At 46.0% G+C, this 27712-nt stretch overlaps 1 protein-coding gene across 1 annotated transcript; it reads right to left on the reverse strand.

The window, feature by feature from the left end:
- Positions 1–27063, reverse strand: hdc (histidine decarboxylase). Its single transcript, XM_069910555.1, has 12 exons — positions 27006–27063; positions 26717–26889; positions 21105–21218; positions 17619–17741; positions 15075–15209; positions 13254–13397; positions 11962–12028; positions 8469–8631; positions 7802–7892; positions 7049–7147; positions 3612–3713; positions 1–1479 (listed from the first exon to the last, which is right to left on the reverse strand). Exons 1-12 carry the CDS (start codon positions 27061–27063, stop codon positions 1186–1188), a joined length of 1563 nt encoding a protein of 520 aa, XP_069766656.1. The 3' UTR covers positions 1–1185.
- Positions 27064–27712: the final 649 nt, after the last annotated feature.

Below are 27712 nucleotides of genomic sequence, written 5' to 3' on the forward strand. Positions count from 1 at the left end.
TTGTTATCTCAGAAAATTGACATGTTGGAACTATGAAGAATACAATAAACACAAGGTTACGCATGATACAGTATAATTGGTTACACAGGGTATACATCACTCCTCAAAAATTAAAAGAATGGGATCCAACATTATCAGATAGATGTTTCCACTGCAAGAAGGAAATTGGAACAACATTACATGCAATTTGGGCATGTACGAAAGTAAATACATTTTGGGAAGAATTAAATCAGATACTAAATAAAATTACAAAAAATAACATACCAAAAAAACCAGAGATATTTCTTTTAAGTAACATAAGAAGTAGAGAATTAGGCCTCAAATTGGATAAAATGCAAAAAAAATTCATTATAATAGCCTTAGTGATAGCAAAAAAAAATGTAAAATGTCAACTTGGAAAATGGAAGTTAGCATGAGTATACAGCAATGGTACATGGAAATGAATAAATATATTCCATTGGAAAAAAATAACATAATTTAAAAAATAAAGTCACATTATTTGAACAAATTTGGGAACCATACATGGAACATATCAGAGAGAGCTTGCCTACGACCTTCATCCCCTAAAATGAGAATGAAAATGATAAGGCAAAACGACTAGATTCAGTGTGTTCAGATTTATCTATTCAATAAATAGATGATGCATTTTTCTTTGTGTGAAGATATTGTTTTATGGTTTTATTGTATATAACCATATAACCATGTGTTGAATTTTTATGGGTTTTGGAGGGGGGTGGGTAGAGGGGAGGGAGGGGAAGGGGGGAAAAAAAAGGAGAAAAGACCATTGTGTAATTTTAATGAGAAACATTTGTACATATTTTGGTTGATATGGTTCATAGTGTGAAAAATTTAAAAATTTTTTAAAAAGGTAAGGAGTGAGGGATTGAGAATGGGGCAAAGGGTAGTGAGCATAGAGAACGAGCTGACAAGGTGTTGCAGGCAGGTTCATTAGTTTCCTTTGAGAAACATTTGGCTAAGTCCATGGATTGGAGAGGGAATGGGCCGAATGCCAGCAATGGGTGTAAAGCACTGGCACACGTTGTTCAGCACAGACAAGCTGGGCCTGTCTCTGATGGGTGGGTGTAGAGGGAATATCGTAGGGGACTGAGTATGCATCCTTATGGAGCACATGTTTTGAGCGTGATTATGGAGGACATGTTGTTACCCATCTTCATTGACTTCCTATCAGATCACAATCAATGATCCATTTGCATTTTGAGAATAATTGGTGCCTTCTGAAAAGCCAGACACATCACAATTCCTCTGCTCAGGAACACAATGGATGTTGGGCCTTTGCAGGATTTTGGCTGCACTTTGCTGGATTATGTTCCAATCTCGCAAGAGGTCTCTGCGGGTGGTGTTCTGAGACGTGATGGTGAAGCGGGCGATCAGGAGTTTGTGGATGGTGGCCGGGACCAGGTACATGGTGCCCGAGTGGGTGAGTTCTGCCAGAAGCTCTTCAGTCAGACTGTTTGGTCCCTATTTATTCAAACAAATGTGAATGGGTATAATTAATCTCACAACCAGTTTTTTACACCCCCTCCCCATCCTTTTGTTCGGACACCTGCCGACACACTTTCATACCCTGATGAAGGACTCAAGCCCAAAACGTCGGTGATGTATTTTTACCTTTGCTACATAAAGGACACGGCTTGACTTGCTGAGTTACTCCAGCATTTTGTGTTTTTACTTCAACCATGGGTGTCCTCAGAATTTTGCAGGGAAGATGTCACCAGGATTGAAAGAGTGCAGAGAAGATTTATGAGGAATTCAGGAACAGAGCTACAGGGAAAGGGTAAACAGGTTAGGACTTTATTCCCTGGAGCATGGAAAAATGAGGGGATATTTGAAAGAGGTTTTCAAAATTATGTGGGGATGGACAGAGTAAATGCAAGCAGGTTTTTCCCACCAAGGTTAGGTGAGATGCAAATCAGAGGACATGGGTTAAGGGAAAAAGGAGAACGGTCTCGGGGAAACATTAGGGGGGAATTTCTTCCCACAGAGAGCGGTAGGAGTATGGAACAAGCTGCCAGCTGAAGTGGTGAATGCGGGCTCAATTTTAACATTTAAGAAATATTGGGAGAGGTATGGAGGGCTATGGACTGGGTGCAGATCAGTGGGTCTAGGCAGAATAATAGTTCAGCACAGACTAGAAGGGCTGAAAGGCCTGTTTTGTGTGCTGTAATGTTCTATGGTGGTGTGTTCAGCACAGACATGGTGGGCTAAAAAGCTGGTTCCTGTTCTACCTTCAACTGTTTCATCAATGACCTTCCTTCCACCATTAGCTCACTCACAACTGCTCAAAGTGAAGCATTCGCATCGAACAGTGGTGACTAATGTGGTGGCCAAATAGTCACCATCTCCAAAAAGAGAGCTCCCCATCAGCATCCCGCCAGAACTCAGCATTGACCAGAAACTCAACTGGAACAACCACATAAAAACAAGAGCATGTCAGACAACGTGTTCTGCAGCAAGTAACTGACACCACAGTGGTTCTCAACCTTAAGTAATCTCTTACTAACCTATGGCATCTATGGCAGCTCCTGTACTCACTGGAATTTAGGAGAATGAGAGGGGAACTCATTGAAATGTTTTGAATGTTGAAAGGCATAGACAGAGCAGGTGTAAAAAAGAGTCTAGAACCAGAGGACACAAACTTCAGAATTGAAGGGTGACAACTTAGAACAGAGCAGCGGAGAAATTTCTTCAGCCAGAGGGTGGTGAATCTGTGGAATTTGTTGCCACAGATTTTTGTGGAGGCCAGGTCATTGGGTGTATTGAGGACAGAAATTGATAGGTTCTTGATTAGCCAGGACATCACAGGTTACGGGGAGAATACCGGGCAGTGGGACTGAGTGGGGAAATGGATCCGATGATGATTAAATGGTGGGGCAGACTTGATGGGCTGAATGGCCTGTTTCTGCTCTTCTGATCTCAGGACTGTCGCTAACGAAGTCTACTGAGCCAACAACAAGCAGGCTCTGATAGGTGGCGGGACAGGTAGGGCTGAGGAAGCAGGGTGTCTGCAGAGGGGTGGACAGCTTGGGATGAATGGGCAATGAAATGGCAGATAGAATTCAGCAGAGGGAAAATGTAGAGATAAGTACTTTGGTAGAAAGAATAAAGGTACATAGGATGCCATAGGTGCTCTGTGGTCAGTAAGGGATCACTTAAGGAGTGGAGAAAAAGGTTGAGAACCATTGGTCTAAAGCAGACTCACATTCCACCTTAAATAATCCCTACGCCATAAGTGTTCTGTGATTAGTAAGGGATTACTTAAAGTGGGATGTGAGTGGGAAGGGAAGGTTGAGAACCACTGCTCTAGATCCAATTGTTACTGAAATATTTTATTTGAGAACATTTGTCATTGACCCATTTCCTTTGGAGTTATGAAACCGTGCACATAATGAGTCAATTAGTTACGATTTCAAACTTTTTTTCCCACTCACATACCACCTTAATCACAGAGTACTATGGCATAGGGATTGCTTTAGGTGGAATGTGAGTTTCAGGGGACAGTTTGACAACCACTGCATTAAAGTAATCTACAGTCAATGAGCTGAAATAAAAGAGTGTAATGAGATAGCTTTCACTGATTTAAATGTTCTCACCTGTAAACGAAAAGTCACCAACCCAAGGTGTCTTTTGGCTGGGATTTCAAAACGTGAATCACTTCTAACCAAGGACTCAAAATACTTGGACATCTCAATACCCTGTTCATTAAAAAGACTAATCTGTTAGAATTGTTAATCCATGAGAGCTCAGCAAAACAAGTTTGCGTGGAAGTGGTAAAGAAGAAAGTGGACAGGCAGGTTCTTGGGTGGCCTACACTACCTACACAAGGAATCGGTTAAACCCATTGAGAGGACAGGACAGGGGTTTGATGAGGAGGGATTTTCCTGAAAGGCTGCATTGATAGATAAGTGATCTGCACTTTTGTCTGGGCAGGAATATAAACTGGAAAATGACTCCCAGTTAATTTGCCAGACAGGAGATCCTCATCAGCTATTCTTCAAGGTCAATGACAGCAAGAGGCAACAATGCCAGTGGCAGGATAAAGACTAGGACTCGGCAGAGACAACATGTATACAGGGCAGTGGTTTTCAAATGTTTCCTTTCCACTCACATACCACCTTAAGTCATTCCTATGCCTTAGGTGCTCTGTGATTAGTAAGGGATAACGCAAGGTGGTATGTGAGTGGGAAAAAGAGGTTGAGAACCACTGATATAGGGCCAAAAAAACCTGGTGGGAAAAATGGATATGCAATGTTAGAAATCCAAGCAGCTGGGTGCCATTCAGTCTTCAGAACCTGCTCTGCTCACAGCTGATCTTCCACCTAACCCCAACCTATTGGAATTCTTTGAAGAAGTGACAAGTAGGCTGGATAAAGGAGATAAAGTAAAACACAAAAAAGTCTGCAGACACTATGGCTGAAGTAAAAGCACACACAATGCAGAAATTCATCAGGTCAAACAGTGGACTTTATGTTACAAAGATAAAGATACATAGCCAATGTTTTGGGCTGAGCAAAATCAGGGCTGGAGGAAAGGAGACAGAGGGAACAGGAAGAGAGGGAGAACAGAGAGTGGGCTAGCAGAAACTGGAGAAGTCGAAGGCGATCCTCAACCGGATTAACATCGACTTCTCCGATTTCTGCTAGCCTGTTCTCTCCACCCCCCCCCCCCCCCCCCAGTTATGTACCCTTACCTTTGCTTTATAAAGTACACTGCTTGAAACACGAGGACTCAACGTGTGCAGGATATCTGAAGGTAAACTTGAAGGTTGATTCGGTGGTGAAGAAGGCAAATGCAATGCTGGTGTCCATTTCAAGAGGAATAGAATGTAAGAGCAGGGATGTGATGTTGAGGCTTCATAAGGCACTGGTGAGACCTCACTTGGAGCCCTGTGAGACTCCTTGTTTAAGAAATGATGTGCTGGTGTTGGAGAGGGTTCAGATGAGCTTCACAAGGATGATTCTGGGAATGAAAGAGTTACTCATGGGATTTAGAAGAATGAGGGGGGATTCCAATGAAACATTTTGAATATTGAAAGACATGGACAGAGTTTATGTAGAAAGGTTGTTTCCCATGATGGGAGAGTCTAGGACAAGAGGGCACAACTTCAGGATTGAAGGGCATCCACCTAGAACAGAGATGCAGAGGGATTTCTTGAGCCGGAGGGTGGTAAATCTGTGGAATTTGCTGCCACGGACAGACGTGGGGGCCAGGACATTGGGTAGATTTAAAACGGAGGTTGGTAAATTCTTGATCAGTAAAGGTATCAAAGATTATGGGGAGAAGGCAGGAGAAAGATGAGAGAGTAAAATACATCAGCCATGATAGCTCAGACTCGATGGGTTGAATGGCCAAATTCTGCTCCTACATTTTATGGTGTAGATGAACTGAGAAAGGGGGCTAAAGGAACGCAGGACAGTACAGTACGAGTCCACAATATTCCACATCAATCTAATCCTTCCCACCCTCTCAGCCCATAACCCTTTTCTTACAATCTTGTGCCCATCTCAGAGAGTTTTCCATGTCCCTATTTACCAGCACAATTTAACTTGCACAAGTGCAGGGTGTGGCACTTTGACCGGTTAAACCAGGGCAGGAGCTGCATGGTGAACGGGAGGCCCTTGCAGAGTGCTGTAAAACAGAGACTCGGGGAACAGGTACATGGTTCCATGAAAATGGCAATAAAGAAGGCGTTTGGCTTGCTTGGCTTCATCGATAAAAGCAGAGTACTAACGCAGAGACATCATGTTATAGGCAGTCAGTGCGACCACACAGTGTCGTTGTACATAGTTCTGGTCACCCAGCTTGATGAAGGGGATCAAGCCCGAAACATTGATCTATATCTTTGCTTTATAACCGTTTACAGCACGGAAACAGGCCATGTCGGCCCTTCAAGTCCGTACCGGTTCACTTGAACAACTCCACTAGCTCCTCCACAAACTCTAGGACCTGCTGAGTTTCTCCAGCTTTTGTGTGTTTACTTTAACCACGGTGCCTGCAGACTTGCGTGTTTTATTTCTATTATTCAGCTGGGAAAGGTGCAGAAAAGATTCACAAGGACATGATTGAAAGAGTAACAACAGGTGGGGCACAAGGAGCGGCTGGATAGGTTGGGACTTTTCTCCTTGGGCAGGAGACTGACTTAGGGTGAGTTGGGGGAACCTTAGAGGCTTATGAAGGGCGTCGGTGACATTATAAGGTGACTAGTCATATATTTTTTATCCCCCCAGGAATAGGAGGATCTAAAAGCAGAGGGCACAGATTCAAGGAGAAGGAGAGAGGAAAGATTGAAAGTGGACCGGAGAGGCAGTGTGCGGTGGGACAAACTGCCAGAGGAAGTTGGCGACGTTCAAAAGTAATTTATACGGGTACATGGAGAAGGAAGATTTAAAAGGATACAGGCAGAACGCAGGTAAGTGGGAGTAGGTTGCTCGGCACAGACCAGCTGCCCCACTCGGAGAATAGCGGGGAAGTCTTCACTGTCTCAAAGTTAAACCAGAAGCCCGCCACCTCTCTCTGCAGATTGGCGGGGCTCATAAACTCGCTCAGCAGAAAGTTGGGGGGGGGGGGGGATACTGATGCTGCCGGGGGGTGGACACAAGCTAGTGACTCGGGTAGATTTAAAACGGAGGTTGATCAGTTCTTGATCAGTAAAGGTATCAAAGATTATGGGGAGAAGGCAGGAGAAAGATGAGAGAGTAAAATACATCAGCCATGATAGATCAGACTCGATGGATTGAATGGCCAAATTCTGCTCCTACATTAGATGAACTGAGAAAAGGGGCTCAAGGAAGGCAGTGAGCGATGGGCGCACAGCACCTCCTTTAAATGCCAGGATCCCAGAATGAAAATGCACGATCTTGTGCCGGAAAGATGGGGGGGGGGGGGGTCACAAAATATAAATGAAGTCAGAGCTCTAGGGAAGGACACGAGGCAGGGATCGAACGCCCGGCTCAGATGCGAGCGGTGGGCTTGGCCGCTGAAGGGTTGCGTGGAGCGGGTACCAGGGACGCGCGGTCGTGCCAGCACTCACATGCCTGACGTGCGCCTGCAGCCCCGCCACCCCGAACGAGCGGATCACAAACCAAAGCTTCAGTGACCGAAACCTGCGGCTCAATGGAATTTGCCAGTTCTGGGGAAATAAACGGAGCCGGCGGCAATTACACAAAGGCGGGGCATCGTTCACACAAACTCCGCCGGAATCGCAGCAGCGGCCAGAGGAGGTAAAGGTAGACAGGTTTCCCTGGCCCGTCACGTCCTTGATGAAAGTTGATACTCATTCCAAAAGCCCCGAGTAATTCCCATTATGAGGAGAGCCCAAGTTTAATCACTTTGGCCTCCTTTCTTTTTCTTCCTTCTCTTTACATTTTGCCCTTCCAGAAGCATAATGACGCCCAACATCTCCGGCTCATCATTGCTAATCTTCTCCCCCCCCCCCCCGCCAAACCAGCCAGGGGGCTGAAGGGCTGATTCTTTGCAAAGTGTGCGCTCTGCGGCGGCTGCGCCTGTGTGAATAACCCCCCCCCCCCCATTAAAGGTGATCATTAACCCCCCCCCCAATTAAAGGTGATCATTAACCCCCCCCCCCCCATTAAAGGTGATCATTAACCGGGGCTATTCACACAGACTATCAGTGTGGTTTCTCATTGCCGCTGCACGAAAATGTTTCTCACATATGAAAGTACAAAACCACGAGAGCCCTTGAAAATTCTACTTTCGCGACTACGTTAATTTGGCCCTGGGTTGGAGGTTCACTCGCCGGACCCTGGAGAGGGTCGGGTCTCACCATGAAGTCCACGGCCGCGCTGGAGTTGGCGTGCTGGAGATACACGGCCTCCACCCCGAAGGTCTGCTGCAGCTTCCATTTGTGCTTGACCCTGTGGAACAGGCAAAGACTGTTCACCACGCCAGGGCGGCAGCGAAGAGTGGGGATAGCATCAGGGGACAGGATGAGCGGCCGCGGGGATAGCAGCTGGGACGGGACGGGTGGCCAGGCTGATAGCATATGGGGAGGGGATGAGCTACCACCAGGGATAGCATTTAGGAGGGGACGAGCAGCTGTGGAAGGTAGCATCTGGGGATGGGACGAGCGGTTGAGGGAGATAGCATCTAGGGAAGGGACGAGCAGCCATAGGGATAGCATCAGGGACGAACGACCATCCGATTTACCATCGGGGAAGGGGACGAACGACCATGGGGATGGCATCGGGGGAGTGGATGAACGGCCAAGGTGATAGCATCTGGGGAAGGGACGAGCAGCCACAGGGAGATAGTATCAGGGGAAGGGACAAGTGGCTGTGAGGGACACCATCCGGGCAGGGGACGAGAGGCCGCGGTGGAGAGCGGATTGCCACTTGCGGTGATCGAGGGGGGCGATACGGATCTGTGGCTCTTGAGTGAGGCGCAGGGACGGCAGGGTGATCAGAGATCGATGGGCCGAATGACCTCCTGACCAGAAGGCTGCACAGTCAAAGTGAACCAGCATCCACTTGGCCGGATTGAAGGTGAAGGAGTCCGAGTACTCGATGCCCTGCAGGAAGGACCGGAACTCCGGGCACAGGAAGGCAGTGCCTGCGTATGCTGCATCAACGTGAAGCCACAGCCCCTCCCGGGCACCTGCAGACAGTGAGAGCAGGAGTGACACAGAAATGCTGGAGGAACTCAGCTGGCCTCACAGGTAAAGGTATATTACTGATGTTTTGGACCTGAGCTCTTCTTCGAGGAATAAGCAAAATGGAGACAGGAGTTTGAATGGCAGCTGGCTGGGAAGGGTCCAGACCAACAAAAGGTGTTAAGAGGAAAGCAGAGGAGTTGATGTTAACGCCATCCGGTTGGAGGGAGCCCAGACGGTTGTTCCTCCAATTCGCGGGTGATCTGTCAGAGCAGGGCAATCGGGCACTAAACCTCTGGGTGTGAGCGGAGCCAGAGCCCGCAGGACCCACTGATCAGACCCAGCATGGCTGGTTCACACCGAGGTCAGCACAGCTCCTAGCTGGGGGTACCAGACAGGACGACTCTGGCCTGCCCTCAGCCCCACTGGGACCAGCTCTATGATCTGTGCAGCTGAAGAACTTATGAGTTAAACACTCAACTTTCAGCAGGTACCACAGAGAGGAATGTCCCGGGAATCCTCTCCATTTGCTTTACATACAGACTTTGAGTCTAAGTAAATCTGAAGCATTGACTGACAATCTCTCTTTCCACAGACTCTGCCCGACTCATGAATCCCTTCAGTTTCTCAGTATTTCCAATTGCCATCAATAGGTCAACTATATCGACTCCCCTCACTCACTCCAATTTCACCCCCTCGGAACACTCCACTCTCTCCAAACTAATCCCAACCTCACCATCCCACAGTCGAGGGTGGTGCTGTTGTGGTCTGGCGCACTGACCTCGATCTGGTTAAAACTAGATGACAACTCTCAGACACCTCCTCTCACTTATCCCTCCCTCCACCAATCTCATCAAACCACTGTATCACGCAACATCTCTAAGCTCAATGCTTCCGGTCACCTCCCTCACAAGACCTCCAAACATTGATTCCCAACCCTATACTGCCTCTTTCGACCTCCTACCCGAGATTCACGAACCTAATTGTCCCAGCAGACCCATCGTTTCCATGTGCTCCTGACCCCCCACTGAACTGGTATCCGCTTACCAGTTTTGACCTCCCTGGTCCAATCCCTCCCCACCTACATCTGTGATACCTCACATGGCCTCCATACAATGTCCAGTTCCCTGAAAAAAAATCGCCTCATCTTTACATTCAATTGCTAGAAACCTCGTCCCCCATTCCAAAAGCATCATAGCCCTTTGTTTTTTTCTGGACAATAGACTCCATCTGTCCCCCCACCCCCAACCCCCACACACAAGGACAGGATTCTCCTTGTCCTCACCTACCACCCCACCAGCCTCCGTGCCCACCATGTCCTCCTACGTCTTTTCCGCCATCTGCTACATGATCCCACCACCAGACACATATTTTTCTTTCCTCCCCTCTCCGCCTTCCGCAGGGACCGCTCCCTCTGTGACTCCCTTGTACACTCCTCCCCCCCCCCCCCACCAATCGTCCCCTTGGGACCTACCCCTGTGACCGCAGGAGATGGTCCACTTGCACCCACACCTCCTCCCTCATCACCATTCGGGGTCCCAAACTGTCCTTCCAAGTGAAGCAACGTTTTACTTGTGAATTTCCGGGGGTCACCTACTGCATCTAGTGCTCCCAGTGTGGTCTCCTGTGGAGACCAGGCACAGACTGGAAGATCACTTTGTTGAGCACCTTGGCTCTGTCCACTGTATTAGTGTGGATCTCCCAGTGGCCATCCATTTCAGTTCTCCATCCCATTCCCTTGCAGACCTATCTGTCCATGGTCTAATACCCTGCCAGACTGAGACCACCTGCAAATTGGAGGAACAACACCCCATCTTCTGTCTGGGCACCCTCCAACCAAATGTCATTAACATCAACTTCTCTGGTTTCTTCCCCATGTCACCTTTCCCCAGCCTTCTCTCTTCCCTTTTCTCTCTGTCTCCTTTCACAGAGCCAAAAAATCAATTCTCACCTTTCACCTTATACCCAATTAACTCCTTTGGTTGGTCTGGGATGCACTGTCTCTATTCTGAGATTTCCTGTTCTTTACTCATCCTTTGAAGAATGGCTCAGGCTTGAAACACCTCCCAGCTGGGTTCCTCCAGCATTTCTGTATGTTTACAATACAATCATAGCATCTGCAGACTTTTGTGTATCTTTAAACAGTTCACTGAGGTGTTGAAGGTAGTGAGAGCTTGGATTGTGTTTGCAGAGATTCCCAAAGCAGCCGATTGAGAGGTAACAGGAGACTACAGATGTTGCAATCTGAAGCCAAGCACCGTCTGCTGGAGGAAGTCTGCGGGTTGAGCAACATCTGTGGGGGAATATGAACAGTGAACCTTCATCAACTCAAAAATAACAGCAAAACTTATCCTTTAGCACTTCCCAACTGACCTCCCTGTGTAAGCTCACCCCCCCTCGCTTCCCCATGCCCCCCTCGCCTCCCCCCACACCCCTCTCTTCTCCCCTCTCCCTGTCCCTCGCCTCTCCTCCCCTTTCCATCCTTCCCCTCTCCTCCCTGTGCCCCCTCTCCTTCCCTCCTCGTGTCCTCTCTCCTCCCTTCTCTGCACCTGTCCACTTCTCCCCTCTCCCTGTGCCTCTCCTTCCCCCCCCCCCCATATAGAATCATGCAGAATCCCTCCACAGAGGCATCGTTAGTATAGCAGCTACCCTGATGCTGTATTAGCACCAGTGACCTGGGTTCAAATCTCATGCTGTCTGTTAGGAGTTTGTATGTTCTCTCCGTCTGTGTGGGGTTCCTCTGGGTGCTCTGGTTTCTTCTCACACTTTCAAAATCTAAGGGGGTTGTAGGTTAATTGGTGTAATTGGGCGGCCCAGGCTCGTGGGCCGAAAGGGCCTGTTACCATGCTGTATGTCTACATTTTACATATGCTGTTTGACCCACTTTCCTCCAGCCAATTGTTTTTGGGACAGAGAGATAAAATGGTTAAAGAGGCTTTTGGGTGTCCTGGCGAATTAGCCAATAGATGTCCAGAGTGGTGAGGTGGAACTGTGTAGCCCACCAGTTTGGCCCAGTTCTGTGGCAGCTGAGGAGGCCACCATGGGATTCTCAAATCCTAGCACCAGGAGCAAGGAGGTATCTAACAGTGGATGGTCTGCACACTGGGTACTAGGAAGGTTCTCTGTGGCATCCCTGAACTGGAGTTAACATGTCGTGAGAACTGTGTCCTCCCTGCATCTGGCTGGTCAAGATGACAAGAAGTTTAGTGGGAGGTAGTGGAGGAGACTACTGGCCGTGACCTTTCGCAACACAGTTCTACAGGAATTAAATTCCAATACATCTACATTTCCAAAAATGTGCAGACTGTAATAACGTTTGTAAAACAGCAACTTACAGACGGGTCCAAGCTCACTCAGGCAATCGAAGGCACAGACGCCAGTGGTTCCCAATGAGGCACAGAGCTGGAAGGCAAGGCAAGACCACAATGCAGTGATAGCCTCGAAAGCAACAGCATCACTTCACACGAGGGGCTCAGAATTGGAATGAGCAGAATATTCTTGGTCTCAGTTACGGGCAGTGCTGCAGGTCCTGAGATAACCTGTCCCCTGGGTCACTGGTGCCGAAGTCCCGAGTGTCCTCTGAAGAACCACATTTTTCCAACCAGGCTGATAAATGGACAAAGGAGCTCTACCCAGGGTGAGTTGTGTCCAGTTGAGCACCCACATCAATCCCTAAAAATGTCTATCTCTCAAAGCTTTGTTCAAGGAAAATATTTGGTTCACTAGTTTATTTTTGACCTTGAACAGAATTAATGTTTCAAATAAGCAAAGACTGGACAAAGATGAGAGGTGACTTCATAGAGGTCTACAAAATCACGAGAGACAGAGACAGGGTGGATAGCCAGCACCATTTTCCCGGGGCGAGACTAGAAAACACTATCTGTATAAGGTGAGAGGAGGAAAATTTATGGGGAACAGCAGGAGTTAATTTTTTTTACAGAGTAGTGGGTGTTTCAAATGAATTGCCAAGGGTGGTGATGGAGGCTGCTACATTAGGGACATTTAAGAGACACTTAGACACAAGGATGCAAGAAAAAAATAAAGGGTTATGGGTAGGGAAGGTTTAGATTGTTGAGTAGGTTTAAACTAGTCGGCACAACGTTGAGGGCTGACTGGCCTATACTGTGCTGTAATGTTCTATAATTCACTCAATATAATGATTATTGCTGATATGTTAACGTGCACCACAGGGAGAATCTAGAACCAAGTTTAGCCAGATGTCACAGGGACTAGAAGGCTTGTGTTATAGGGACAGGTAGCGTAGTCTGACAACCTTATAGTTATCATGAGGGGCATGAATTAAGTGAATGCTCACAGTGAATTTTCCCAGAACGAGAGGTGTAAGGTCAAAGAGTGGGCCTGAGGGGTAACCTTTCCCACTCAGAGGGTGGTCCATTACTGGAACAATCAGCCAGAGAAAAATGATAAAAGCAGGTACAATGATAATGTTCAAAAGACATGTAGAGAGACACATGGATAGGAAGGGTTTAGAAGGATGTGGGCCACTTACAGGCAATTGGGACTAGCCCAGAATGCCAACTTGACCAGCATTGAGAAGTTGGGGAGTATTCTATTATTCCAGGGCAATCTCACAGACCAACTAAATATCGAGAACATTCAGACTTACAAAGAACGGCACAAGTCCACGTCTTCGATCAGCTTCCACCGCTTGGATCAGGGTCTCAGCTCGTAGGGAGAAGTCCTCGTCAGTCTCCAGTAGGCGGACCTTTACTAAAGCAATCAGTCCTCCTTTCAACACGGATGAGTGAGCCTCGCAAAAAAAAAAATGTCTGAGATGAACTCCTTTGTGCATTTTAGCGGGGATAACACTGAACAACGAGAGTTTACTTTCTGAACACTTTTGGGTGTATTTTATGGATTCTGGGTGCATTTTATGGATTTTGGGCGGCTAATCATGAAAATCATTTTTAAAAATTCCTATCACATACTATTTTTTAGATATAACCTATTTTTGTGATTTCCTGTCATCTTTTAAGTTTACTAGTATATTGCCCAGAAAGCAAGCTGTTTTGGTCACTCCAAAGATCTGCTAGTGAGGCTGAGAAAAATAGCTTGGAAGGCATTTAAAGATGTTGTTGAGAATTTTCTTGGCAACTACAGAGCATCAAACTACAACCAGCTGATTAACAACACGCTTCAAGCAGACAAATCCATGAAGTCATTGAAACATGTCACTGAAAATTAATTTTCTGCAGTCGCACTTGGGCTTCTTCCCTGCTGATCTTGGTGCAGTCAGTGACGAACATGGGGAAAGGTTTCACCAGGACATTGCGACCATCAGGGCAACTGGAATCCATCAGTGCTGACCGACTATTGATGGACACTGACATGAGAGGCATCAGATGCTGAGTGCAAACGAAAATCAGCGACAAAACATTTTTAGGTCAGTTTAGGTTAGTTCACGCAATGTGTCAGCATCATATGTGATTAAACCTGCTAAATTCATAAAGTTAATTTAAAGTTTCTCCAACTTCCGACGCGATACAGCAAATCTGAAATTATCTTTGTGTTCAGCTTTAAGTTGCCTATCATAATCCTTAATTTTTTTTTCAGGAAGCAAAACATTTTGAAAACATTTGTTGTTTAAGTTTTATCAAACAAAATGTGACACAATCACAGGAAGCACTAAGAGCAGGAGGTCATGGCTTAGCCTCTTAGGTAAAGGAGAAGAGAGAGTGGCAGGGTTCAGGGCCTAGGCAGCTGAAAGCCCAGCTGTTGATGGTGCACGAATGAAATCCAGGGACCAGCAAGAGTCCAAACGTGGAGCAGAGTTTTCAAAGGTTGTCAGGAAGGAGGGAGTGACAGAGACGTGAAGGGATTTTACCATTGAGATTTTGTCTAAAGGTAAGTTATGAGACTCCACAAGCTCAAGGACATTCCATCACATTCCCCAATTCCCATCATCCCACCAGAAGAGCCTTCTTCATGGAGACGACACCAATATCCATTTTGAGCTACTGTTGTGGCCTCGTGCGTGCAGTTTAATTGATTACCATAACTGGTCCTGTCGTAAATGTTTACACCCCTCCACGAGTCTTGGTTATCTCCGCAGAGGTCTAACCGAGACAGAACAGACTGTGGGAAATTTAGATGCCCATGGCAGATGGTCTGCAGGCTTCATGCTGCCACACCTGACCCAAGTCTATCCCATTAAACACGGGTGGCAGTGCCACACAATTTCTGTGACGTCAGTGTCCACACGGGCTGTGCAACACTGTTACAAGGCTGCATTAGCAAGTGTAGATCGGTGAGGCAGAGGTAAACATGGCTTTGAACCTGACATCTGGCCGATGATAGAATATCCGCTCCAGATCTGCTGACGACATGGGCGGACTCCTCGAGCGTTGAGTGGAATTGACAATCTTACAAAGTTGAAATAGAGAGCAGAATGATCGGGTGGGTGAGGAGCGGTTGAGGAACATCTTACCTGGTCAGAGGCATAAGCAACAAGTCGGAAGGTGAGGACTGCCTCGTCTGCGCTGGGGTCACTCGACTGCAGCTCGGTCACCTTGGCTTTTCGTGCTGCAAGCATGGCGACCAATGTGGACTCGCTGACTGTGCTCTGCCACGTAGAAGCTTCAGGTCAACATGGAGCTACTGGATTCAGGAAGCTTTGCCTCAACCCAGCCCCCAATGACTGGTTTCTCTGCAGCAAATCAAACTCGAGGCACTCGACAATCAACAGTTCAATTTTGGGGAGAGGTAAGGGCAGTAAGTCTGCTGCAAAGACCCACAAGGCAAATTGGATAAGGAAGTGAAAACCCATGGGATTCAAGGGATAGATTTTTAAAAAATCATCTCAGTGACCTTAGGAAGATACTTGACAAGGTCCAGAAGGTTAAAGCAAATTGGATCTTGGGAGCAAGCTGCCTAATGAGCTCCAAAATTGTCCTTGTGCTAGAAGTTCAAGTTTATTATCATCCGACTGTCAAAATTCAGTCTTGCCCACAGGAAAAAGAATCTCAGAGTTGTATGTGATGTCATGTAGGTACTGACAATAAACTTGAAGTTGAACTTTGACTGCACTTATACCACATGACAAAACAGTGTTTCGCCAGACCATGGTGCACATGCTCAGATACACAGACACACACACACAGATCCAGATGCACACAGTTACACAGACACACACACACCACAAAATAATCACATATACTGTATGCATAAAGATACAATTTAATATAAATATATTTAAATATTTTGGGATAATTTATTTGGTTACAGGACACCATTCATCAATCTCACAACATCGTGGGAAGAAGCTATTTCCCATCCTGTCAGTCTTTGATGGTAGTGGGTCAGATACTGTGCAGTGGATGGAAAGGGTCCTTAATAATTCTTTGAGCTCTATTTAAGCAACACTGCCGGTAAATGTTATCAATAGAGGAAAGGGAGACCCCAGTGATTTAATGATCCTTTGTAATGCAGAGGGCAGGGAGCATTGAACCTTATATATATATTTTTTTTAATTATAATATTTCTACCTATATATGTGATTATTATGGGCTGTGTGAGAAATGTATTGTGTGTGTGTGTGTACGGTGGTGCAGAGAAAGGCTGTTTCATCTGGTTGTATATGTACAGTCAGATGATAATAAACTTGAGAGGTGGGAGAATGTTTTTCTGATTGGAAGTCTGTGCCGAATGGTGTAGCACAACATTGTTTGTGATATACGTGAACAACTTGTAAGTGAATATAGGAGGTAAGATTAGTAAGTTTGTGACTGACACAATAATTAGTGGGGTTGTGGGTGGTGGGGAAGGTTGCCTGAGGCTGCGGCAGATCAGGTGGAATGTTGGTCAGAGTATTGGTAGGTAATCAAGTGCAAAGTCATGTGTTTTGGGAAGTCAAATAGAGGAAAGGCATGTGCAGTAAATGCCAGGGCATGAAGGAATGTTGAACAGGAGGAATCATGGGGTTCAAGGGTAGATATTTTTCTTACCCCCCCCCCTCCCTCCCCCCAATCCTGGGAGTATCAATTACATGAAGGTATGGGTTCAAGGTGAGAAAGACAATTTGTACAGAAACCTTTTTACACAGAGTGAATTTTATCTGCAATGTGTTGTGAGAGGACGTGGTGAAGTTAGAGACATTTAAGAACCATTTAGACAGATATTTAAACAGGCAAGATGTAAAAGGATACAGACCCCATGCGGACAATTGGGGTGAGTGTAGATGGGCAGAGAGCAGAGCTGTGGGGTCTGTTTCTGTGCTGTGTAACTCAATGACAAAAGGTAAAGAGAGATTTCGGTGATGGGAGGCTGTTTCTCTGCACCTCTGCAGTTTGTGATGCAGGAAGAATGGTTTATACAACGGAGAGTCCAGGAGTGGGAAGCGTAACACTAAATGAGGCCATGTGACTGAATTGAGCAAACAGATTCTCAACTGCAGGAAGATAACCAACAGGTAACAGGGACATGGTAGTTCAGGCTGCAGAAGGAGGCAAGGAAATAGTCAAATTGGAGTTGGGTGCTGGGTGGACCACAGCTGGAGCACTGCACTGGGGACACTGGATGAAGCATACATAGAGCTTTGCATGGAGGGTGCTGGGTGGTCCACAGTCGGACCACTGCTCAGGGGACACTGGCTGGACCACAGATGGAGTTCTGCACTGGGTGGTCGGTCCACAGAGATCTGCACAGGGGACACTGGGTGGATCACACCTCCATCCATGCTGAGTGCTGGGATCCCAGAGTTATCGTTTCACTCCTTGAAACCAGGTCTGTGGCAATAGCAAGTCTGGCTAAGCCCAAGTTCTTCCCCAACTTGCTCTCAATCGATCCTTGGTGCCCAGTTATTGGAACAGTTGGGTGAGGCAGACAATTATTCCAAGAGGGATACTTGGAACTCTATTACACAGAGTGTGCAGCTAGCTGGCACCCAACAGGATCAAGGGCAAAAGTAGAAATGCATTTGTCATATACTGAGGCGGGGGGGGGGGGGGGCAAGAGGACTGGAGGCGCCTGCTACCTGTAGTACTCCTCCTCCCTGGCCCTCGGGGTGATGATGCAGGAAGTGGTCTGGGAGACCCAACATCGCCGCTAGCCAATCCAACATGATCATCTCCAGCTCAGTGCAAGCGGGGCTCGAGGCCTGCAAAGCGAAACCTGGCAGTCAGTGCACAAGGTGTTACTCACGGCTCGTGAGATGAGGCCGCTCGGCCCATCATGCTGAACAAATACAATCACAGCCAGTCTGCCCCAGGCCTCAACTTCACTTGCTTGTCAGCCCCTGCCCCCTGATCTTTAAACACCCTGATGACAAAGACTCCATAAATCTTCAGACCAGAGAATTCCAAAGATTCACAACCATCTGCATGAAGAAATTCCCACACCTGCAGGTTGAAATGAACTGTGTTTCTCTGTTTGAATTTCTCCCACTAGTGAAAACATCACTGTCATAAGAAAGAGGAGCAGGAGTTGGCCATTCGGCCCGTCAAGCCTGCTCCACCATTGAATCAGATCATGGCTGACCTGATGATAGATTCATCTCCTCCAACCTCCCCATATCGCTTAATTCCCCTGCTATGTAAAAAATCTATCCAACCTGGTCTTAAATATATTTTCTGAGGTCACCTCCACTGTTTCAATGGGCAGAAAATTCCATAGATTTACCACCCTGTGGGAAAACCAGTTTCTCCTCATCTTCATCCTATTACCCTGGATTTCAAGGCTATGTCCCCTAGTTTCGTCTCCCCCACCAATGGGAACAACTTACCTACCTCTATCTCATCGATGGCCTTCATAATTTTATATGTTTCTGTAAGATCCCCTCTCCTTCTTCTAAATTCAGCCCCAGAGATTCAGTCTCTCGCTGAGGATATTGTGCATTCCAGTTACAGCCACTCTGAGTTTTATTTGACTCACAGAGCCATCAGTGTGGACAACCCAAATCAGCCAATCTGGCCAAGTTGGCACTTGTGATTTTATTCACCTCTAAGGTCACTCCTCAGTCACCTTCACTCAGCCAATCCAACCTCTTCCCAAAACTCAGGGGGGGGGGGGGGGGGGGGGAGATAGACGAGGGAACGGTCCACCAGAAAATTTGTCCATAAATGGCTACTTTTATGCATTATTTCTCTCATTTATGAGTGCTTTTGGAGTAAAAGACTAACTGTGAGATGGTTATACTAGAACTCAATCCTTCCAGACCTGCCAAATCTGTGAACTATATTAACTACAATGTCACAAACAACAGTGAGCCCAGTACCAATCCCTAAGAACAACACACAGGCCTCCAATCTGAACAACATCCCTCCATGACCACCCTTTGTCTCCTTCTACCCAGCCAATTTGGAATCCAATTGGCCAGCTCCCACGCGATCTAACCTTTTAGAACATCCTGCCATACAAACCTTGTCAAAGACCTTGCAAATGTCCTTCTAAGCAACATCCACTACCTTTCCTCATCAATCCTCTTGGACACTTCTTCAAGAAATTGATTAGATTCATTAAAAAAAACAACACTCCAGTCCATGAACTAGCCCCAGGACCCTCCTGAGAACTGCCTCCAAGGCCTTTCTTAAACAAAGTGACACTCGGTAGTCCTGGGGTGGTCTCACCAAAACCTGAATCAACACGTGGACGGGATATTCCCATTTCTAAACTCCAAGACTTTTACAATAAGGCCAATATTTAATATTCCTTCTTTACTTGCTATGCCTCTATTCTCCACAGATTAGAAGAAAGAGAGTTGACCTCAATGGAAAGTTCACAGTGGGCCAAGCAGGGGGTGCAAGGGAAGGGTATCCCTGGCTGAGGAGGCCATAGGCTGACCTCACATTGGGAGTAAATGGGTCTTTTTTTCAGGCTGCAAGGATCCAACATTCATCCCTGAGGATGAATCATAATGGGGTGGGGGTGTTTGGGGAGGGGCTCAGCCAACAGTCCTGCCTCACCTACCAACACCCCCATCTTTTATCCCATTACCAACCTCTACACCAGTGGTTCTTTCCATTCACATACCACTTTAAGTTCTCTCTATGCTATAGATGCTCTGTGATTAGTAAGGGATTGCTTAATGTAGGATGTGGGTGGGAAGAAAAAAATTTGAAAACAACTGTTTTAATCATCCCTAATTGACTCGTTATGTGTACAGTTTCATAACTCCAAAGGAAATGGGCCAATGACAATTTTTCTCAAGCAAACTATTTCAGTAACAATTGGGTCTAGAGCAGTGGTTCTCAACCTTCCCACCCACATACCACCTTAAGTAATCCCTTACTAATCATTCTGGGCTTCCACACTCCCTGGTTTGTTGAGATTCCTGTCTATTCCAATTCTGGCAGCGAGGTTGTGAGGGCGATCAGATTTTCTCTTGTCACTGGGGCCAGATGTTGCCAGAGGTTCAAGTGGACTTTGGCCTTGTCCCTGACTCACACTTTGGGAGGTGTGACTGAAGCCTACAGTTCTGCACTGGACTGGGGCACATTCCCTGACTCTCTCCCAGCCCTGGAAGACAGGGCTGTGGCTCCAGGAGGCATGGAGGCCAGAGGAAAACTAACCAATACAGACACTCATCTCAATGAGGTGTCCCGACCCAAAATGCTGATTGACTGTTTCTACCCAAAATGCTGTCTGACCTGCTGAGTTCCCCCAGCTTCTCATCATTTGCTCAAGATTCCAGCATCTGTGGTTTCTGTACACGTCTTCAGAACCAAGCAGGTAGAGCAGAGTTTTTACAGAGATGGAATCCTTGCTGGTGAGCAGATTGTCCTTCAAGTCAGAGAGTCAGTTATACTACATGGATACACATCAACATCTGCACAGACCAAGGCGTCTTCTCAAGCAAGTGCCATTTGCCAGCATTTTCCACTCTCCATTAACCTATTTAAATGTCTTTTAAACATTATAATTGCATCAACTTCTGGCAGCCTTGTTCTGCAGACCCACCACCTTCTCTGTGAAGAAGGCGCCTTAAAGTCCCTTTTAAATCTTTCCCCTTTCAAATTAATCCTGTGCCCTCTCATATTAGACACCCCCTACCCCAGGTAAAAGACTGAGAGCATCCACTTTATACATGTCATGATGTTATAAATTCCCTCAGCCTCCATTACTCCTGGGAGAAAAGTCCCACCTTTCCATACAGGGGCATATCTAGGGTATGGCAGGCATGGCACATGCCCAAGGCACTACTTAAGGGGGGAGGGAGCCACTTGAATGGAAACCCCTCCCGCCACCCCTGCTCAGCACCGCTGCTGCCACCCCAGACATATAAAGAACACACCTGTTTCTTCCACACTCGGTACACTTGTCCTAATGTTCACTCTCAATTATACAATGCCAAATACAACATGGTGGCCACCAAGTCTAAACCTTCTTGTTACCATTTATTTTGATGCATTGGCCATCCCTGCCATAGTCTCTATTTTGCATAGATATGCTCCAATGTCCATATAACAGTCCCGGGAACATCCTCCAACCTCCAAATTAGTGATGACTGATTAGCACTTCTTACCCAAGTGAATCCAAGGCAGTTGATGGCGTCTGCCAGCATGTCCCCGAGCAGCGATGGCCAGGAGTTCAGGGCAGGATAATAGGCATGCATGTGTGGGCTCTGCCAGTGAACCATCTGTGGCAGGAAAGTGAGTCAGGGTTACAGTGCTGCACCAGCTACCAGACCCTGACACGACACCCCGAATCCCAGAATTCGGACACCTGCCAGCCATCCCAGACCCCTGCCATGCCACCCCACCCCAGACATCAGCTATCCTGAACCCCTTGGTGTCACTGTGGACTCTGGCAAACCCCACCCAGACCCCTGCCATGCCACCCCACCTCACACCCTAAGCACCCAGTACTCCAGCAATCCTGGACTCTCAACTCTGTACCCCAGGCTTGCCACCCTGGACCCGGCAAACCCCATGCTGGACCCATGCCATCCTGGACTTTGGACCCTGGCCACGTCATCCCTACCATCCCATCCGAGACCATCCGAGATCCCTGCCACCCTGGAACTCAAACCACAGATCCCCACAAACACATATGGGCAATACTGTTTGGGGTTGGAGTGGGAGAGTCAGAGCTCAGCTGCCAGTTGCCTCAAGTATGAGAAACTGGATGCGTAGCAGGTTTTTCTCCATCCATCAAGCTGTGATGGTTTCCACTTCAGAGCAGCTGTCATCCAACCAGATGCCCCACACCCCTTGGCCAGCAGATCCCAGCCAGATACCCCATACCCTGTGGCTAGCAGAACCCTGTCCAACTCTCCCCCCACCCTCCCCAGCAGGCACTATCAAAGGAGAGGTGGGAGAGAAGGTGGGGGGCATGCGGAGGGGTTTGAAGAGAGAGGAGGGGTGAGGAGGATGAGGTCGGGAATGAGGCGGAGGTGGAGGAGTGAGTGGATTGGAAAAAAAACGCTGGAGAAGTGACAATGGTGAACATTTTGCACCAACTTTCAGTGTTGAGGACACCAGTGATGTTTTGAAATTGGGAAAGAGTCGGGGCAAAAGTGTGTGTATTCACTATTGTGAGCAGTTTTGGGTTCCATATCCAAGGAAGGATGGGGAGGGTGTAGAGGAGGTTTATGAGAAGGATTCCAAGGATGAGAGGCTCTGGCTCTGTACTTACTGGAGTTTAGAAGGATGGGGGGGGGGGGGGGGGGGGGGAACAGTGAATATTGAAAGAGCAGGATAGAGTGAACGTGGAATGAGAGAATAGAAGATCTCTAACAGCAGCACTACTGCTGGTGAGGAGATAAAGTGCTCCCACGGGGTCCCACTGCCCAGGCAACTACTGTCAGCTCCTCACAGGCTTTGAGCAAGAAGCCGACGGTAGTTTTATTTAAAATCCCGCGACGGCAGGATCTGTGGCCAAGATGGTGGCACATTTGATCGGCAGCAGCCTTGAGGGCTTGCAGGCTCCAGGGGAGTGGAGGATTGGAGGAAGTCTTCAGAAAATGGGGAGACCACCACCACCCCACCCCCCCCCCCCCCCAGTCTGAGAAGGAGAAGCAAAGGAGACGACCCGTGGGACATTGATCATGGCGGCGGACCAGTGAGGGGGTTCCTCAGCTGAAGGACCCATGCATTCGGCGGGTTGCTGGTAACTCAAGGCGAGGAACCGATGGAGGCTTTAGACTGGCATGAAACTGACTGAAGGGGTACCAGGTATCGGAACCGGGATGTGAAGGGGCGCTAAAGGGTTCCTAATCATGTCGGAGATTCGGATCTGGAGCTTGGGTTGCCATTGGTTCGGACTGGACTCTGTGTGGTTGTGGAGGCTGTGGAAGCACCAGAGGAGAATCTACAGACACTCGGTGACTCTGGGGGGGGGGGGGGGGGGCGAGAGGGGACTCTCTTTTGCTTCTCTCTCTCTGAAAGTAAGAGGCACTTCAGGCAGTTTCTGCCGAAGGTCAATCTGTCGTCCTTGCAGCAGGCAAAAGCAATTTCATGCAATATGACTCTGTTTTTATTACATGACAATAAATTGAATCTTACACAGTGGCATTTTCTCCCCTTTTTTCCTCTATTTATATTATGGGATGCAATGAAAGCCTTCATTAGAGGGAAGATAATAAGTTATGTAAGCAAGATGAAAAAGGACTACAATCAGTAAATAGAACAGTTGGAAAGGGAGATAGTAAATACAGAAAATGAAATAGCAACAAGGGACGATATAACAAAAAGAAGAGAATTGGCGGACAAAAAAAATAAAATACAAAATATTACAAATGTAGAAGGTGGAGAAGAACATAATGAAAATAAAGCAAAAGTATTATGCACTAGGAGAAAAAACACACGAAGTATTAGCCTGGCAACTTAAAACAGAATAAGCTAAAAGAACTGTATTGGCATCAAGAAAAAAGGACAAACATATTACATATAATCCAATGGAGATTAATGAGAACTTTAAGGAATTTTATGAACAAGTATACCAAACTGAGAACGAGGGGAAAGATGATAAAATAGAGGAATTTTTAGTTAAAATTGAACTACCAAAATTGCAAGAAGAGGAACAAAACAAACTGATAAAACCATTTGAAATAGAGGAAGTACAGGATATATTAAAAAAGCTGCTAAACGATAAAACACCTGCAGAGGATGGATTCCCAATAGAATTCTATAAAACATTTAAAGAGTTATTAATTCCTCCTCTCCTGGAAGTAATGAACCAGATAGAAGAAACACAAAGCTTGCCAGATTCATGCAAGACAGTAATAATTACAGTAATACCAAAGACGGGGATGGATCCATTAACACCAGCATCATATAGACCAATATCTCTACTTAACTCAGATTATAAGATAATAGGAAAATTATTATCAAACAGATTGGCCGATTGTGTACCAAAAATAGTAAAAAAAATCAAACTGGATTTATTAAGAAAAGACGAACAGCGGATAATGTCTGTAAACTTATTAATTTAATTCATGCAATCCAAGGAAATAAGATGCCAACAGTGGCTGTTGCTTTAGATGCAAAAAAAGCCTTTGACAGGGTAGAATGGAATTATTTATTCAAAGTATTACAGAGGTTCAATCTACCAGAAAAATATATTAATTGGATTAAAGCATTACATAATGGACCATTGGTGAAGGTGACAGTAAATGGATATGTATCGAACCAATTTAAATTAAGCAGGTCAACTAGGCAGGGATGTCCACTATCCCACTCACTGTTCGCTTTAGCAATAGAACCATTGACAGAACTGATAAGAACAGAAAATAAAATAAAAAGGATAAAAATAAAAGAGGAGTATATAATCAGCTTGTTTGCAGATGACATCATAGCATACCTAACAGAACCAGAAATATCAATAAAAGAATTACATAAGAAATTGAAGGAATATGGAGAAATATTGGGGTACAAGATCAATGCAAAGAAAAGTGAAGTGATGCCAATGAGTAACGCAGATTATACAGAATTTTAAAAAGAATCACCATTTAAATGGCAAACACAAGCAATCCAATACGTAGGTATTAGATTAGTTAATAATTTAAGCCACCTGTACAAGTTAAATTATCAGCCATTAATAAAGAAATTACAGGAAGACTTAGAACATTGGAAAGAATTACCGCTACATTGATAGGGAGGGTAAATTGCATTAAAATGTATGTCTTCCCAAGGATACAATACTTATTTCAATCGTTACCAATTCCCTTAAGAGAGAAATTCTTTAATGGACTAAAGAGAATAATAAGGAAATTTTTGTGGAAAGGGAGGAAACTAAGGATAGCATTAGATAAATTAACAGAGTGGTATAAACAAGGTGGTTTGCAGTTACCAAACTTTAAAAATTATTAGAGAGCAGCATAAATAAGATATTTATCAGATTTTTATCACACAAGGGAAAAACCAGACTGGACTAAGATAGAACTAGATAAAATAGGGGAGAAGGCACTGGAACATATACTTTATAAGTGGGATGAAAAGCTGGGGTACAATATAAAACCTTACCAGTATTGCATCAGTTTTCTCAATACATGGAAGAAGAATTACTTCGAAAGAAAAAAAAACAAATTACCAACTACCAAAATTATTATTGACGCAAAATTAGCTAATCCCTTTTACAATAGATAACCTTTCCTTTAGAGAATAGGAGAGCAAAGGAATTAAAAGAATAGAAAATTGTTTTTTGGGAAATAATTTATTAACATTTGAACAGTTGAAGTACAAATATGGAAACTCCTGGTATAATGTTTGCATATCATCAACTGAAAACTTATTTAAAGGATAAATTGGGAAACAGACTGAGATTACCAGAAGGAAGCAGCTTTGAATATGTGATTACATAAACAATGATAATAAAAAGATTTATAATCAAGCTGCAAGAGAAGGAAATGATGGCTATAAACCCAAACAAAAGTGGGAAAAAGATATAAAGATAAAAAATGAAACATGGGAAAAGTTATGCTCTAGAACTATGAGAAATACAGTAAACACGAGGTTACGCATGATACAGTATAATTGGTTACACAGGTTATATATCACACCTCAAAAGTTAAAAAAATGGAATCCAACATTATCAGATAGATGTTTTCGCTGTAAGAAGGAAACGGGAACAACAGTACATGCAATTTGGGCATGTGAGAAAGTGAAAAAGTTTTGGGAAGATCTAAATCAGGTATTAAATAAAATCACAAAAAATAACATACCAAAAAATCCAGAGATCTTTCTTCTAAATAATATAAGAAGTAAGGAATTAATCCTCAATTTGGATAAAGCACAAAAAGATTTATTATGATAGCCTTAGCAGTAGCAAAAAAATGTATAATGTCAACTTGGAAATCAGAAGAGCCTGAGAGTACAGCAATGGTACATGGAAATAAATAAATGTATTCCATTGGAAAAAAATAACATATAATTTAAAAAATAAAGTCACATTACTTGAACAAATTTGGGAACTGTACATGGAACACAACAGAAAGGGCCTACCGTGTACCTCCACCCCGTAAAATTATAGAATGAGAAGAAGACGAAATGAACTGACCCAGTGTGTAAAAGTAGATGACACAATTTTCTTGTTTATTTTCATTGTGTGATGACATTGTTTAATGGTTTTATTGTATTGTATATGTTGAACGTTTAATGAATTTGGAGGGAGGTGGGAAGGGGAGAGGGAAGGTAGGGGGAAAAAAAGGGGAGAAAATGCCACTGTGTATATTTAAGAGGGAAATGTTTGTACGCATTTTGATTGATATGGTTCACAGTGTGAAAAAAACATTAATCCTTGAGTATATTTTATGCCTACTCAAATAATATGAGTATTCCTTAAAATACTCATGAATCTTGAGAATGTTTCCAATGGTGGGAGTGTCTGGAACCAGGAGGTACACCCTCAGAATAAAAGGATGCCGCTTTAGAACAGAGACATGAGACATTTCTTCAGCTACAGGGTTGTGAATCTATGGAATTTGTGGCCACAGCCAGCTCCGGAAGCCAGAATTAGAATCAGAATTTATTATTGTGAATCTCATTGGGTTCTTGATAGATGAGGTTAGAGGGAGAAGGCAAAACAATGGGGTTGAAAGGAAAAAAACATATCAGCCATGATTTTGAATGTTGGATCAGACTGGAGAGGGCAGGAGGGGTGCAAGGGAGGGGGTGGGGGGGAGGGAGAGTGTCGTACCCCAGGCATGATAAGCTTCTCGATGTCAGAGAAGATGCTGCTCCAGTTCTCGGGCTCCTGGGGGGCACTGGGCGGGAGGAGGGTGCGCAAGTAACCAGGCTTGACATCAGGGTAGACGCGACGCTGCCTTATTGTGCTGAGGTATTCGGCAATATAATCCACCAGCTCCTTCCCTGGGGAGACAGTGGACATCCAAATAGTTACACTTCTTCACCCAGTTGACTTCCCACCATCCCATCCACTCAGCCCTCTCTCCAATGCTCCACACCCCTTCTCCACTCTTGCCCACCCAAGCTCTCCCTCACACCATTTCCAAAACCACCACCCATCATTCCACCTCCAATCATTAATTCATCAACTAACCCTCCCTCAGCTAAATGCTGAAACCACCACAGTCAACCCTACCCATTCCCCAACTGCCCATTCCTCCCTCTCCAGCAGAGGGGGGATAATAGGGGGCGCATAGAGGGTGTGGGAGAGCGCAGAGGGGAAGGAAAGTGCGGAGGGGGTGGGAGAGCGAGGAGGGGAACAGCGATATGGGGAGGGAGAGAGTGTGGAGTGGAGGGAGAGTGAGGGAACGCTGCCAGAGGATGGGGGGGAAGAAACTTCCTCGGACAACTCTCCGTTCATCACAGGGGACGGCAGATGCTGAACTGTGGAGCCAGGGGCATTGCGCTGGTCGGCGGGCCGAGCAGCGTCCATGGGACAGGGAAATGGTGAACGTTTCGCCCCGAACCCTTCACCAAAACTGGATCAACGTGAATCAGGAGCCGGGGGAGGGGGGGATGGGCCGGTATGGGACCGGGGTCCATGACAGGCCGGGTGAAGGGGCGAGGAGACGTCCCGGAGGGGAGTGGACACGAGAGACCGTCGGGGCCGGGTGATACGGCAATGGGATAGGAAGGAGATGGGGGGGTGAACAACCTCTCCACGTTGTGGGATCGCGCTTGGGGTGAGATTAGAGGGAGGTGGGAATGAGTTTGGATCGGAGATGAG

This window comes from Narcine bancroftii, chromosome 14, assembly GCF_036971445.1.
Source record: "Narcine bancroftii isolate sNarBan1 chromosome 14, sNarBan1.hap1, whole genome shotgun sequence".
In the NCBI taxonomy this organism is placed as follows: Eukaryota; Metazoa; Chordata; class Chondrichthyes; order Torpediniformes; family Narcinidae; genus Narcine; species Narcine bancroftii.

Coding starts and splice junctions, on each gene's coding strand:
- hdc (XM_069910555.1), bottom strand. CDS start 27,063: ATGATTGGAGGTGGAATGATGGGTGGTGGTTTTGGAAATGGTGTGAGG. Junction 17,742..21,104: donor ACTGCCTTGGATTCACTTGG/GTAAGAAGTGCT, acceptor TTCGCTTTGCAG/GCCTCGAGCCCCGCTTGCAC. Junction 13,398..15,074: donor TTGCTTATGCCTCTGACCAG/GTAAGATGTTCC, acceptor TTTTTTTGCGAG/GCTCACTCATCCGTGTTGAA.